Raw genomic sequence first — 15,031 nt, 5'->3', positions numbered from 1 at the left:
ATGGGCAGTGCCAATCCTGAATGTATTGGATTTGTGACCATTATGCTCATTAGTCTTCAGTAGCAGTAAAGCTCTGATGAATGAAATACAATTGCCTCTGGTCTATTTTTGGGGAATCCTGTAACGTGTTCAAATTTTACTCTGCTAACTATATATTGGAGTTCTGCTCTGGATCAATATTGAGTAGAATTCAATGTCAGGGTCTTCCTCCTGTTATTCTAAAGCAGCAATGCTGCAGCAAGCAAAGGCTCTAGCAGCTCAGTCTGCTGCTTGTGGCTGGAAAGCCAAACAGGAAGTATGTGACTGTTGCCATGAAAATGAAGGGGCAGTCCATTCTCCTTATTGAGCACAGGATGTGAGCTCAGTGTGTGTCATATGACCTGTACAGGATGTACGTGGGTGGAGTTTTGAGTTTCTCTCTGTTTGTTGAAGAGAGCAGACATCTTTTACTGTATGACTGCTAAAGACAGGAATAAAAGCATGTAGATACGTTTCTGTCTGTGTCTGATTCCCCTCCCTGGGGATATGCAGGGAGGAGGAGGAGGAGGAGAAGCAATTGGTGTGTTTTTCTCACAGCCTGAGGAAAATCGCCGGAACGGACCTCGTATGTTTTTTCCTGCCGGGGGTCCCCGGAGGGAGGTCTAAGGAATTCAGCCGGTGCCTGAATAGATAGGCACATACCTCTGACCGGGCTAGAATTCCAACAGTGGTAGCAGAAAGATGGTTTCTACGATCCATGGAAGTCTGCAGAATGAGTGGCAGAGCTGCTGTATTCATTGCTCCATGCAGGCCTGAGGTGAGAAAGCTGATTCTCTGCAGCCAGAAGCTGACCAGAAGAAGCTGAAAGCCAAGCAACTGAGCCCAGGTATGAGATTTTCGGGCTTAGAAGAGTGAATGTTTTGACTTAGGCCCAAAGGAACTGTTGGAAAGGGACTTTCCAAAGCGGCCAGTGTTATAGCTGCCAGGTGCACAGAGTGTAAACAAGCCAGCTATTGGATTTTAGAGGCTTGTGTTTGAGAGCCAATGCAAGGACTCAAAATGGATGCCAAGAAGGGGGGAGGCCTGCCTTCTCCAAGCCTCCTGACCAGTGACAATTAAGCATCTTGGTCTATTAAGATGAAGGCCTTGCTGCAGAATCAGAGACTGTTTGGGGTGATTGAGAACCCCATCCCTGCAGCACCAACGCGTGCTTGGGAGTCACAGGATGTGAAGGCCAGAACTGCTATAATTCTGTGCGTGTCAGACTCTCAGCTTATTCACATACAGCATTTAGAGCACGCGAAAGATGTTTGGGACACGCTGAGAAGGACACATCAGAGAGATGCAGGTTCTTCAGCGTTGCTGTATTTTGAGAAGCTGACCAACCTGAGGCTTGCGCCTGATGGAGATGTTCAAGCGCACCTGACGGAGATGAAATTTCTGCGTCAACAGATGGTGGAACGCAATTTCCGTCTGCAGGAGGAAGTGTTTTGCTTCATGGTGATAAACAGCCTGAATCGGACTTACAAAACAGTTGCCAGTCAGCTGGGGTCTCTCCCAGCAGCTGATCTAACGTCGGACAGGGTCTTTGCCGTCGTTCTGAATGAACATGACAGACTTGCCGCCCTGGAAGTCAAGGACAGGGGGAGACAAGAACGGAGTTCTGACACCCCCACTGCTGTTGCTACTGGAGAAAATGCTGTAGCGTTAAACGTTGTCCGATGCTACAATTGTGGACAGACTGGGCATCTTCAGCGGTACTGCAAGAAGCCACGTCAGCAGAAAGGAGCCAAGGGAAGCTCCACAAAGTCTGAGGCGTCAGACAAAGGTCACACCAAGCCAAAGGCAAAGACTGCAAAGGCTTTGATGTCCCTAAAAGCCACACCAGAAGTGGGGAATTCTTTCGTTTTGGACACGGGAGCGACAGTTCACATGACAGGACACAGGGGACTATTTTATACGTTTAAGAAGCAAAGCTTCGCGGTACAACAGGCCAACGGTCAAGAGCTGGAAGCTACCGGAATTGGGACTGTGTATCTTGAAAGTCTGAACTTGACTATAAACAATGTATATTTGGTTCCAGAGTTGAAGTACAATCTGCTCAGCATTTCGCAGATTGCCAAGAAGGGACTAAAACTGTCCTATGATGCTGAGAAATGCGAGATCTACAAAGATGGAGAGTTGTATCTTTCTGCCAAAGAGAAAGATGGACTGTATTTGTTGACATTTGATCAAAGTGATTACATGGAATGTAATTCTTGTGATTCTAACATGATTTCTTTTGCAGGTGTAGCCAAGGAGAACACCAAGAAGGTGACCTCGAGGGTCAACAGGGCATTTCAGCGGGTGTATGCTGATGTGATTGGTCCTTTAGCACCATCTAGAGGCAATGCAAAGTATTACCTAATATGTGTTGATTCTTTTACAGGTTTTGTCTGGATTTATCTTTTGGAGAGACCACAAGAAGCCTTAGAAAGGTTTAAAGAGTTTTGTGACAAGGTTAAAAATATGCATGATGCTGACATAAATTGTCTTTGCACAGATGAGAAGCCAATTTTTCTTTCACAGGATTTCCAGAGGTTCCTGAAGAAGAAAGGAATAAGACACAAAATTGCTAGTTCCGAAGAAGCTTGGAACAGATGTGTCTGTGTTAGGGTGAACAAAGAATTGCAAAAGGGAATGCATGCGCAATTGCTTAGTTCACATCTGCCACATGAGTACTGGGCTGAGTCGCTATTGTCATTTTGTTATACGTGGTTGAGAAAGTTTTCAAAAGAGTTGGGAAGTTCTCCTTTTGAGAAACTGTTCCACAGAAAACCTTCTGTTGCCCATTTCAAGGTGTTTGGGTCTCATGTGAGGACAGAAGCTCCAGGTGGAGTAAAGAATGCCAGAGGCATTTTTGTGGGTTATGAAAAGGGTCTCTACAGAGTACTTTTGTCTGAATCTGGTAAGGTGATTCTCACAAAATTTCTAGAGAGTGCTCCTGAACAGGAGAGAGTGATTGTTCACACATTTCCCACAGGAAGTGATGATGATTCTGATGATGATGATGATGTTGATTTTATTGAGTTCAGTAGTACTGATGATGACAGCGATAGCTCAGACAGCTCAGTTGTCACAGTCATTGAGAGGAAATCTCACATAATGACTAGACCCTCAGAAGAGGAGGATGAACCACTGTTTACAATTGGTACTGGTTCTCCAAAGAGTCCAAAGGTTGAACCAGAAAGCAAAGAAGAGCAGCACCTCTTACGTAGGTCTGAGAGAGCAACGAAGGGTGTACCACCCAAGAGGTATTCACAAGAGTTTGCTAACTTAGCTGTTGCTGTTGTAAACGACCAAGGTCAAATTGAAGCTGTGTCTGAGTCAGAGACAAAGGCACAACAGAGAGTTGTTAACCAAGGTAATGCAGAAGCACTCATTCCTTGGAAGTCACACAACCAGAGAGGTACATTGGTAAAACCAGTGGCGGGTAGTTCCAAGGGTGGAACTGAAACAACAGGGGAATGTTATAAGTATAACAACTGTTTGTTTTCTTCTCTGGATGACGCTTTGCTCGCAGCACGCATTGATACTTTAGGGGGAGTATGCTAAAGCAGCAATGCTGCAGCAAGCAAAGGCTCTAGCAGCTCAGTCTGCTGCTTGTGGCTGGAAAGCCAAATACGAAGTATGTGACTGTTGCCATGAAAACGAAGGGGCAGTCCATTCTCCTTATTGAGCACAGGATGTGAGCTCAGTGTGTGTCATATGACCTGTACAGGATGTACGTGGGTGGAGTTTTGAGTTTCTCTCTGTTTGTTGAAGAGAGCAGACATCTTTTACTGTATGACTGCTAAAGACAGGAATAAAAGCATGTAGATACGTTTCTGTCTGTGTCTGATTCCCCTCCCTGGGGATATGCAGGGAGGAGGAGGAGGAGAAGCAATTGGTGTGTTTTTCTCACAGCCTGAGGAAAATCGCCGGAACGGACCTCGTATGTTTTTTCCTGCCGGGGGTCGCCGGACGGAGGTCTAAGGAATTCAGCCGGTGCCTGAATAGATAGGCACATACCTCTGACCGGGCTAGAATTCCAACACCTCCATGAAATCAGTTGCCAAGAGGCAAGGCCCCCCACTCCCCACAGCTTTCCAAGCCCCCTCCTCTCTGGGGTTTCTGATTGAACACTGCGCCAATGTGCAGCCTGCCTTTGCTCCTCCCTTGTCAGACATTTCCTGGCTCTGAGACACAAGCAGGGAGGGTGGCTTCTGGAAGAAGGAAAGAAGGAGAGGGAGCCATCGGTGGCTCCTCCTTCTCCTGACTCACCTCTGCCTCTCGACCTTCCTCTCCCACCTGCTTCCTTCCTCTTCTGCCTCCGATTCTGCACTGCATTCTGCCACAGAGTCTCCCAGCTCACTAAGCCCTGTTACCCCTTCAGCTTCTGACACCTCCTCTTCCCAGGCTTCTCCCTCTGACCGCTCATCCTTCTTCCACCTCCACTCCTTGGGTTCTGAGTCGTCTTCCCTTCTTGGTTCCCCGGCTGCTTCCTCCCACCATTCCTCTGTGCCCAACCAGTCCATGACATTGCTCCATCCCTTGGCCTCTGTCCGCACAAGGCAGCTTCCTCTGACCTGATCTGGTTCCGCAGCCGCTGCTTCCCTTCTGCCTCCATGAAAAGGCGAATCAGAAGGTCTTGCTGGCATCCTTCTGTCACCTGCAAGAGAGAAAAGGTAATCAGGATGCCAGGAGTGCCTGCTTCTCTCACAGGTGAAACAGGGCATCTCTAACTATAGATGGGCCCTTGAGAAGCCTTACCTGCTGAGTGCATTAGGAACTTTGTGCCCATTTCATATGTTAGGTAAAGGTAAAGGGACCCCTGACCATTAGGTCCAGTCGTGGCCGACTCTGGGGTTGCGGTGCTCATCTCGCTTTATTGGCCGAGGGAACAGGCGTACAGCTTCTGGGTCATGTGGCCAGCATGACTAAGCTGCTTCTGGCGAACCAGAGCATCGCACGGAAATGCCGTTCACCTTCCCGCTGGAGCGGTACCTATTTATCTACTTGCACTTTGACGTGCTTTCGAACTGCTAGGATGGCAGGAGCAGGGACCGAGCAACGGGAGCTCAACCCGTCGCAGGGATTTGAACCGCCGACCTTCTGATCAGCAAGTCCTAGGCTCTGTGGTTTAATGCACAGCGCCACCTGCGTCCCAAATTGCATATGTTAATTGTGCAAAAATACATCTCCCCTCCTCTGGACCCGTTCCCAACTGTCTCCCCCCAAAACAAGATGAAAAGAACCCTCAGACAAGTTGGAAAACCAACAGAATGAGACCAAAAAGGAGAAAAACCACCATTCTCCTTACCCAGTGGCCTCTCTCTGGTGTCCAACGGAGGCCTCTCTGCCTCACAGGAATCCAGGTCCATTTCTGCAAAGAGATCCTTTCCCTGAGAAAGAAACAAGGATTCAAAACAGAGAATGGGGAGAAATACTAGAAAGAGAATGACAAGGACTTGAAGGGTGTGAGATCTCATTCCATGGATGGCTTCTCAGAAAAAGGATGGGCCATCAGTAGAGCATTATGGGATGTTCTCCGTCCTGCTTGGAGCCCCTTGGGAGTATCCAGAGCAAAGTCTCTCTCACCTGCTTTCTCTCCTCTGCCTGACTCAGGAGGAATCCTTCGGCCAGGGCCACCGCCTGTGAACTGGTCTCTGCTCCACAGTCCCTCACCCAGCTCTCCATCTCTGGTGGAAGGACAGCCAGGAACTGCTCCAAGATCACCAGGTCCAGCATCTCAGCTTTCGTGTGCCTTTCTGGCTTCAGCCACTGATGGCAAAGGTGGTAGAGTCGGCTGCAAACCTCTCGGAGTCCTTTGGCCTCCTGGCAGCAGAACTGCCTCACCTGCTGGCTCTGCCCCTCTGAGCGGAGGGTGTCCTCCTCACCCAGGATCTTCTGCCCAGAGTTTTCCCAGAATCCCCCACTGCTCCCAGTTTGGTTGGCATGGCCTCTTCCTGCTCCAGGGCCGGCTGAGTCTTGCTCATCCATCTGTGCTCTCAGGAAGCCTCTGAGAGATCGGAAGGAACCCTTTAGTCTTCTGCCAAGTTCTGTCTTAATGAGAAGCTCTTGCCAATCCTACAAAGCAAATACATTGTTCTGTTACAGAATCTGTAGGACGGGGGGGGGGGGGGGGAATGGTTCCCTGAGCAAGCATGGATTGCTGGGAACTAGGGCTGGACTGCACCGCATCCCAGACCATGAGCTATCTTTTTTAAAAGAAAGAGGAGGAAGAGGAGACGAAATAAGTCTCTAGCCTTCTAGCAATGCAAAATGTGGAGGCAACTGAAGGGATTTCTGGGAGATGAATCAGCCTGGTTGCTCCTGCCTTCCAGTCAATGCATGAAGTCAGAACTGACTGACAAGGGAGTCATTTGTATCTTGTGAATAATGGATGCTTGGCTCTAGTGGGGGTCCTCACCTGGGGGTCCTCAGGAGTTGCTCCCCCCACCCCCACTCCCCTGCTTCTGTCTCCTTATTTGCACTTGGACTCTCTGCCACTCTCAAGGTAGACTCCTGGGGTGGGGTCCCTTTTTCTTTGCTCCAGAGGGCCAGGTATGTATCTGGCCAACCCCCTGAGGGCCAAGTGGACGGGGCCAAAAAACATTTCCCTTGAAATTTAGGCGGCCAATTTATTATGATTATTCTCTTAGATAGCTTAACATATGCACAGCCATTGATGCCAAGGTTCCTGGAGGCTCAGGGAGGAGCAGCGCCCATTTCCGGCTGCTTTGCCAGCACCAATCCCTTTGGGAGAGAGAGGATGTGGTCCTGGGATGCCCTGCTCTGGGTGCGAGGGGATTGCTGCAGTGGCCTCCATGGGGAGCTGCCCTGGGAGACACTGGGCAACTGGTCCCCAATGCAGCAGCCAGACTTTCATTCCTTTCTCCCCATGTTTTTTTTTTTTGGGGGGGGGGGCTAGTCCACCTCCTCGTCCAGCTTTGGATAACCATTTGCCGATGTTTTGCAGTGGTGCTGAGAGACGTCACACAAAGTCCTAGGGACTCCTTTGTTTAAAGAAGAAGGTGGAATCCAAAATGAGTCCCATGAGTTTGGGACGCTCTGATCTGCAGGAAGGAGAGCGTGGCAGACCTGGCCCCTCCCTGGCAGGACCCTCTCCTCCTCCCTGACTTGGGGTCCCCCCCTACAGGAGCACATCTGGCCCCCCAGGCACCCTCCCCTGCTGCAGCCCTGGGACCCCCACCAGACCCCAGAGAGAGAGGAGACTCACCAGATCCCAGGAGAGATAGCGAGGCAGCCCTTGCAGGAGAGACACCAAAGCGGGAAAGGACTGGGGGGGGCCCTTGGCGCTGGAGGACCTGCCCCCCTTGCTTCCTGTCCTCTCTAGGAAGGCAGCTCAGTTCCCTTTAACCCTTGCAGGGCCGAGTCCACCTGGCTCAGCCCTCTCTCGCTTGGCAGAACCTCAGATTTTTATTATTTTTTATGGATTTAGGGGGGGGTAGCTGCCCCCCTGGCTATGCCTATGGTAAGGGATCCTTTTTTGGGGGGGGGGGGACTTTGGCTGTGGGTTGGGCTCTGAGCATCTCCCTCGGTCCCTTGGCCAGAAAGCAGCGCAGCCCAGGCTGGAGCGCAGCGGGCGAGACCCTGCTGGTCTGGCTGGGGAGAGCGAGCCCTGCTGCAGCCAGAGGAAGGCTGGAGCATGGGGGGGGGGGGAGAGGTTCCTGGGTCTCCCTCTCCTGAGGGCAACAATCTGGCCCTGAGACACACATGTTCCTCCTTTGGTTACATTCACTGTGTGGTTGCCTCATTTCAGAGGGAGTTTCTTTCATTTGTGTCATATTTTACACCATTATTTCAGCTTTGAGGTCATACATGATCCCGTTAGTCTTTGTCACAGTATTTTCATCCCTCCCATTGCAAAGATCATGTTTGTTTTACTTTCTGTCTCAGAGAAAAGAGGGGCGGAAACCACTCTTCCAGTCTTCTGTCTCTAGCACTCCGCTGTTTTTCTTTGATCTCATAGGTGGCAGTATGAGAGACCTGACTCTCACGTGCATGTTTGTTATGTTCTTTTGTTTTGTTTAACCAGCAGTAATAAAACGAGGTATGGAACAAAATAAGGTATGCAGCAGCATCTTCAAAAGTAGAGCAGCTAAGGAGCACCGAATCCTTGGTCTCCCACAGGGCTGGTCATATCATTATTAGGCAGAGACAGCATCTTCAAAAGCAGAGACAGCACCTTGCCAGCAAAGGTCCGTATAGTTAAAGCCATGGGTTTCCCAGTAGTGAGAGCTGGACCATAGAGAAGGCTGATCGCCGAAGAATGGATGCTTTTGAATTCTGGTGCTGGAGGAGACTCTTGAGAGTCCCATGGACTGCAAGAAGATAAAACCTCTCCATTCTGAAGGAAATCAGCCCTGAGTGCTCCCTGGAAGGACTGATCCTGAAGCTGAGGCTCCAAGACTTTGGCCACCTCATGAGAAGAGAAGACTCCCTGGAAAAGACCCTGGTGTTGGGAAAGATAGAGGGCACAAGGAGAAGGGGACGACAGAGGACGAGGTGGTGGGACAGTGTTCTCGAAGCTACTAACATGAATTTGACCAAACTGCGGGAGCCAGTGGATGACGGGAGTGCCTGGTGTGCTCTGGTCCATGGGGTCACGAAGAGTTGGACACGACTAAACCACTAAACAACAACAACATGCAACAAAACCTCCATTGTTTCGCTTCCATTACTCTGCTGCATTTGAGGTGCTCACAGTAGCAAATGTGAGTCCGCTGCACCAGGACATGTGCTCTGCTGTTCCTGCGTTCCTGTGATCGGAGGTTCAGAGAAGGTGCTCCTGACACTCAGCCCATGCAGGAGCTGAAGACGTGGGCTTTAAAGGGTTTACGGACAGTCTGTTGGCAAACACTTTATTAATAGGAGATTACTGGACTGTGACAGGGGACCCCCCCCCCCCCAGGATCCTTTTACATCAGCAGGAAGCAAGGAACCTCATCCTAGTGTTACGGTAAATTCTGGGTGCGGAGTTGCCCTGCCACCCAGCTCGTCGGACTAAGTCCGCGGGTCCTAGCGGAAGAAATGAGTTCAGCCGGAGACGGAGCAAGATGCGGAGATCCGAGTTTATTGGCCAACAGGTTCAAGATGAGATTGAACCCCGAGAACGGGGCGACATAGACTTTTAAAAGTTCCCTCCTAGTCCCAGAATACAGTGCAGAAAAACGTCATGAATACATTATGGGAAGGTTGGGTTACACAGAAAAACGTCATGAATACATTACAGAAAGGTGGGGTTACACGGATCAGCACTTCAGGAAGGGAGGGGGAGATATGCAGAGTAAGGGATATGCATAGATAAACATGGATAAACGTCTCCTGAGTACAGGTGATGGCGAGACAATGGAGCAGATATGCATCGTCTGCCACCTGGCATTGCCCAGAGGAAGGGTTTGGCAGAACGATCCGACCGGATTAGGGTCTTCCTGAGTACGTGACCTGTCGCTCAGGAGATTATGGAAGTGGGGCAGCAACATGGAGTCCAGAGGGAACAGAGTAGAATGACGTTAAAATGGAGAAAATCGAAGCTTTGGTTGATTTTATATCATTTTCCGAAGCTTTCGGCCCCTTGCCGGTCAAGTGTATATTGTATATTAAAAGCGGAAACAAATGGATACATTGTAACAAGACTTTGACAGTTTTACGAGGTCGCTGGTTTCGGTTCCATTGTTCTCGCAGCGGGGGGCCGTCAGCAACTTGTCAGGAGGTTAAATGAGGCGTGCAAGGGCTCCCTGAGCTAGCTGCTGCAGGGGAATGCATGCTCCTGATTGGCTAAGGCGCGGCCATTATAGTCAATGGAGGACGTAGTTTGATACGGTCAACTCATGTTAAAATAGGGCGAAAGGAAGGCCTAAGAAAGATGGGCTTATTCCGCCCGTATAAAGAGAAAGTGAAGGGGTATAGTGTGGTGCTTGTGCAATGGTGTAGGGGGTTTCAGGAGCTGGGCGCCGCCGAGGTCATCGCCTCGGGCCCCCTTTGAGGAGGAGGAGGAGGTGGGAAAGGTGCCCCCCCTCTCCTTCCGTATCAGTCCCCCATTCGGAGATAGATTTGCATCAAAGTTCTGTAAGAACTTGCAAATCCTTTCTCCGCACCCTATACCCCTGTGATTTCGTACTCTCCCTCCCCCAAGTGTCTCATTTGCACATATTCAGGGAAGACGGGGGCGTTGTGGGAACGGGAATAGGCTCGGAGAGAAAGAGGGGCGGATTGAGCAGGACAGCGGAGAAGAGAGCAGCAAGGAGAGACACAGTGTATAGTACAGCAGAGCACAGAGATGCAAAGTACAACAATAAGGGCAGTAAGCAATATCACCTTAAGCAGCTGTCGGAGCCATCCGAGCTTGGGCAACCAGTTCCATAAGTCCACATCGGACAGCCCCTCGTGCTGTATCTCGGTCAACCTCCCTGCCAGCTCATGGATATTATTCAGATGTCCGGTGATATTCAGGGTTTGGTCAGTCACGTACGTACAGCACTCTGTACCTATTAATGCACACGTCCCTCCTTGGCTGGACAGCAAAAAGTCCGTCGCAATCCTGGTCTGTAAGCCCATCTGTCTCACCTCAGACAACTCCGACATCAGGGAGTCTGTGATTTGGGTTGTTTCTTGCATAAACTTAAGGAGGATGTCAGTAAGTCGAAGGATGTCGACGTGGTTAGATCCTGCCCCGTAGGCGGGGAAGAGTGCCCGACCTACGGTCTCTCCGTTTGCAGCGACGTCGGATAGGTCTGATAGTCCCTTCTGGTCCCTTTTATTCCTCTGCCTCCCTGGGGGCAGATGAGGGACTACTCTTATGCCCGGGACGATGTAACCGACGAAGCAGGAACCCGACATATGTGGACTCACCCAGGTATATGCGCGGTGGCCGCATACCCAAAACAAGCCACTGAGGTAGGATTCCATCCTTCCTGAGGCAAAGGCTTGTAATAACAGAGAGTCAGTGTGTTGAGGTAGCCAGGTTAGAGGGTGTCCGATGACAGCGGCCCAAGCGAGAGTAAGATTTTGGAAAGTCCGGGATCCTGTCACATCGGTGACGGTGGCTTGGCCGTTAGGTAGAAGTTCCAAGTTGGAGGTGCAGGTACTGGACCCGATGAATGTCCCTTCTCCGGTAAAGGTGCGGCAAAGGGGTCCCTTTGTAGGGCCAGTCAGATAAAGGTATTGATGGGTCAAGTTCAATGCAGTTAAATTCCAAGAGGCCACGTCTCCAGACTGGAACTGTTGTATAGTTACTGGAACCGGAACGAGAGGGAGGCTTTGCTGGAGGTGGCTGGGTGCATGGGCGCAGACCCAGCATTCCGGGTAGGGTGCCTCCTGAGCCACTCGGCTGAGGAGTTTGATATAGGAGTTCTGCTCCCAGGAGGAAAGAAGATCTTCTCCCGGGAGAGAGGCGTCGCTGCCGAGCTGACGAGGTGCCGTGCCGAGAGGATGAAGTGGGTCGGTGGTATTGAGGAGTCGCCGGTCCCTGGCTATGCCCCCACATCTCAAAGGTCCAGCGGTATCCCACGTGGGGGGGCGAGAGGGGTGTGCTGGGTGGTACCAACCTTCTAGGTACTCTGCCCCCTTCCAGTCGTGGGTGGCTCTGAGGTTCCAAAGGCAGCAGAACCCCCTCAGGCAAAGTCCTTGAAGCTGGGGTTTTTGGGGTTCCGGGGTCATGAGGAGGCATTGGAATCCGAAAATCAGGTTGTCCGAGGGGTCAGTTGTGTCAGTGTAGGACGATGTGGCCCCTCCTTTTTCGATTTCGGTCCAATTAGGGTTTCTCAAAAGTTCCCCGCCTCCATAAAGGAAATGAGTCCCGTTTTTACATTGGAGGCGGTAGTAGGAGCGGTCAATGGTGACGGCGGCTGACCCAATCCGGTGTAAGTTTTTGTCTCGAACGAAGAGTTCCCAGTATTCATTATCAGTTAGTCGGGGTACGAGGGAATGGCGCAGCAGTGTCCGAGATTCGGGGAGGCAGAAGTCAAAGTCCCCCATTCGGTCAGGATTCGACTTCCCCCCAGTTTCCACTTGGTGGTAGTCTAAGAAATGGTAGTCCGTGGGTAGTCCAATACAGTGGTCCGTGGGTGTAGCTGCAGATTGGGTCAGGGTTCCGACGAAGAGGAAGATGAAAAGGAGGTCCATGATCAGCTGTCAAAGGAGCTGTCAAAGGAGCTGTCAAAGGAGCTGTCAAACGAGCTGTCAAACGAGAGGAGCTGTCAAACTGGTTGTCAGAGGAGCTGTCAAACGAGCTGTCAAAGGAGCTGTCAAACAAGAGGAGCTGTCAAACGAGTTGTCAAAGGAGCTGTCAAAGGAGCTGTCAAACGAGAGGAGCTGTCAAACGTGCTGTCAAAGGAGCCGTCGAATGAGCTGTCAAACGAGGGGAGCTGTCAAACGCGCTTCAGGCGCAGCTTGATAGAGTCGGAATCCGGGATGATCTCGGATGTCCAGTTGGGTGTTGCTGTTTCAGGTCCGGTCTGTTGAGCCCGAATTTGGCCCCGATCTGGTCCGGTCTGTTGGGCCCGATTCTGACCCCGATCTGGTCCGGTCTGTTGGGCCCGATTCTGACCCCGATCTGGTCCGGTCTGTTGGGCCCGATTCTGACCCCGATCTGGTCCGGTCTGTTGGGCCTGATTCTGACCCCGATCTGGTCCGGTCTGTTGGTTGTTGTCGTCGTCGATGTATGAAGTTGGTGGGGTGGGCGGAGTCGAGAAGGTGAAGTCCTCGCCGAGACTGTCCTCTGGCTCTTGGGGAGGGGGCGATGACTTACACCTAGTGTGGTGTAGCCAGGAGTTCTTTTCACCTACTTTCACGGTGGTTGGTGAGGTCAAAAGGACCTGGTAGGGACCTTCCCACGCGGGTTGGAGCGGTTCCTTTTGATAGACCTTGGTTAGGATCCAGTCTCCAGGATGGAAGGAGTGGGCTTGGACATCAATGGGTAGGTTCTGTCCTTCAATGGCGGCGTACTGGTGGAGGCGTTGTAGCTGTGTCTGGAGCTGAATAACATAATTAGTAAGTTCTGCTTCTCCCAGTTCCAGTTCTGAGAGTGGGAATAGAGTGTTGTAGACTGGAGGGGGTCTCCCAAATAGGAGTTCGAACAGGGAGAGTTTTAAACGTTCAGTTGGGGCACTACGTATGTTGTGGAGAACCAGTGGGAGTGCATTGACCCACTTCAGGCCCGTAAGGTTGCAAAGTTTTCCCAACTGTATTTTTATTTCTTGGTTCATTCGTTCTACTTGGCCAGAGGATTGTGGGTGATATGGTGTGTGGAGGGCCCACCTAATTTGGAGGGCCTTGGCCACCAGTTGCACTATTTCGGCAGTAAAGTGAGTTCCCCTGTCGCTGTCTAGGCGGCGAGGTATTCCATATCGGGGAATAATATCTTGTAGGAGAGCCTTAGCAACTACAGATGTGGTAGCTTTTCGGCAAGGGAATCCCTCCACCCATGAAGAGAATTGGTCCACTATAATTAAAGCGTGTTTAAAACCCTGGCATTGGGGCAGATCGATAAAGTCGAGTTGTAAGTTCTCGAAAGGGACAAAGGTCCATGGTCTAGCTCCTGGTGGTCTCCTGGGTTCGTGCTTGGGATTGAAGCGGTGACAGGTTATGCAATTCTTTGATGCTGCTGCGGCGGCGGCAGCTATCCCTGGGGCATACCAAGATCTAATAACATGTTCCATCAACCTCCCTTTTCCCCAGTGTGTCCGTTGGTGAAGAATCCTCACTCATTTTGGAGTCCAGGCCTTTGGAAGGACGGTTCTTCCATCGGGGAGGACCCAGATGCCGTTTTGTTCCGTGGCCCCTATAGATTGCCACATGGCCCTTTCGTCCCCTGGGGCAGATTTGTAAATTTCTGTTAAGTCTAGGTCGGCGGGTAGCTGCAAGGCTTGGAATTCAGAGTCGTTGTTAGGGATACGAAGGGCAGCTATCTGTGCGGCTTTGTCGGCTCGTCTATTCCCTTTGGAGACCAAGTCCCTGCCTTTGGTATGGGCTTTGCAGTGGACAACGGCTATTGCGGCGGGCAAGTGAATTGCCGTCAGAAGTCGTTCTACCAGAGCGGCATGTGAAATTTGGGATCCGGCGGCGGTCAGGAAACCTCTCTGAAGCCAAATTTGGCCGGTTGTATGCACCAACCCGAAACAGTATTTACTGTCCGTATAAATGGTTATCCTTTTCCCTTCGCCAATCTCACAGGCGCGTATAAGCGCAATTAACTCGGCGGCTTGGGCACTGTATTGTGGGTTGATTGGATTTGACTCTAGCACTTCGAAGTCAGAGACCACTGCATACCCAGTCTTTCTTACCCCGTCAATAACTTTAGAACTGCCATCGGTATACATTATTAAGTCTGCATTTTCCAGGGGAAGGTGATCTAAATCTTCCCGGGGTTTTTCAGCTTGTCAGACTATGGTAGCGCAGTCATGATGCGGAGTGCCATCGTCAGGAAGGGGTAGCAAGGTGGCTGGATTTAGGGAATTGACACGCTTAATTGTGACATTAGACGGGGTTAATAGGAGGGCCTCGTACCGGTTGAGGCAGGAGTTTGAGAAATGGTGACATCCCTTTAGGGTTAGGAGGGTTGAGACCGAGTGGGGCACATGAATTGTGATCTCATGGCCCAAGACAGTTTCTTGAGCTTTCTCCAGGAGGAGTGCAGCAGCAGCGATAGCTCTTAGGCAACTGACTGCCCCTTTCGCCGTGGTGTCAAGTTGCAAACTGTAATAGGCTACTGGCCTTTCCTGGTCTCGAAAGGGTTGGGTTAGGACACCTGAGGCAACTCCCATCTGTTCATGAATGAACAAGTTAAAGGGGACCCGGTAGTCGGGCAATCCTAAGGCAGGAGCGGATCTCAGTTCTCGTTTTAAACGTTCAAAGGATTTATAAGCTTCCTCTTCCCAGACCAATGTGTCTGGGTGGTCCTGGCGGGTCATGGCGGTTAAAGGCTTCATTATTTCGCCGTAGCCAGCAATCCATGCTCGACAAAAGCCGGCCATGCCAAGGAAGCCGCGCAACTGTCGCTTTGTTTTTG

At 50.9% G+C, this 15,031-nt stretch overlaps 2 protein-coding genes across 2 annotated transcripts in view; both read right to left on the bottom strand.

The window, feature by feature from the left end:
• The window catches only part of LOC310843263 (uncharacterized protein), a 192,399-nt gene that overhangs the window by 137,068 nt on the left and 40,300 nt on the right, over window positions 1-15,031 (bottom strand). The window lies entirely within an intron of this gene.
• On the bottom strand, window positions 4,268-7,255 carry LOC310843688 (uncharacterized protein). Its single transcript, XM_083737340.1, has 4 exons — window positions 7,214-7,255; window positions 5,599-6,087; window positions 5,321-5,402; window positions 4,268-4,669 (listed from the first exon to the last, which is right to left on the bottom strand). Exons 2-4 carry the CDS (start codon window positions 5,998-6,000, stop codon window positions 4,278-4,280), a joined length of 876 nt encoding a protein of 291 aa, XP_083593466.1. The 5' UTR covers window positions 6,001-6,087; window positions 7,214-7,255; the 3' UTR covers window positions 4,268-4,277.

The sequence above is a fragment of the Podarcis gaigeae genome (genome assembly GCF_964106915.1).
Source record: "Podarcis gaigeae genome assembly, chromosome: 4".
In the NCBI taxonomy this organism is placed as follows: domain Eukaryota; kingdom Metazoa; phylum Chordata; class Lepidosauria; order Squamata; family Lacertidae; genus Podarcis; species Podarcis gaigeae.
Note: the sequence above shows the minus strand (reverse complement) of the source record. Positions and strands in the feature narration are given on the sequence as shown.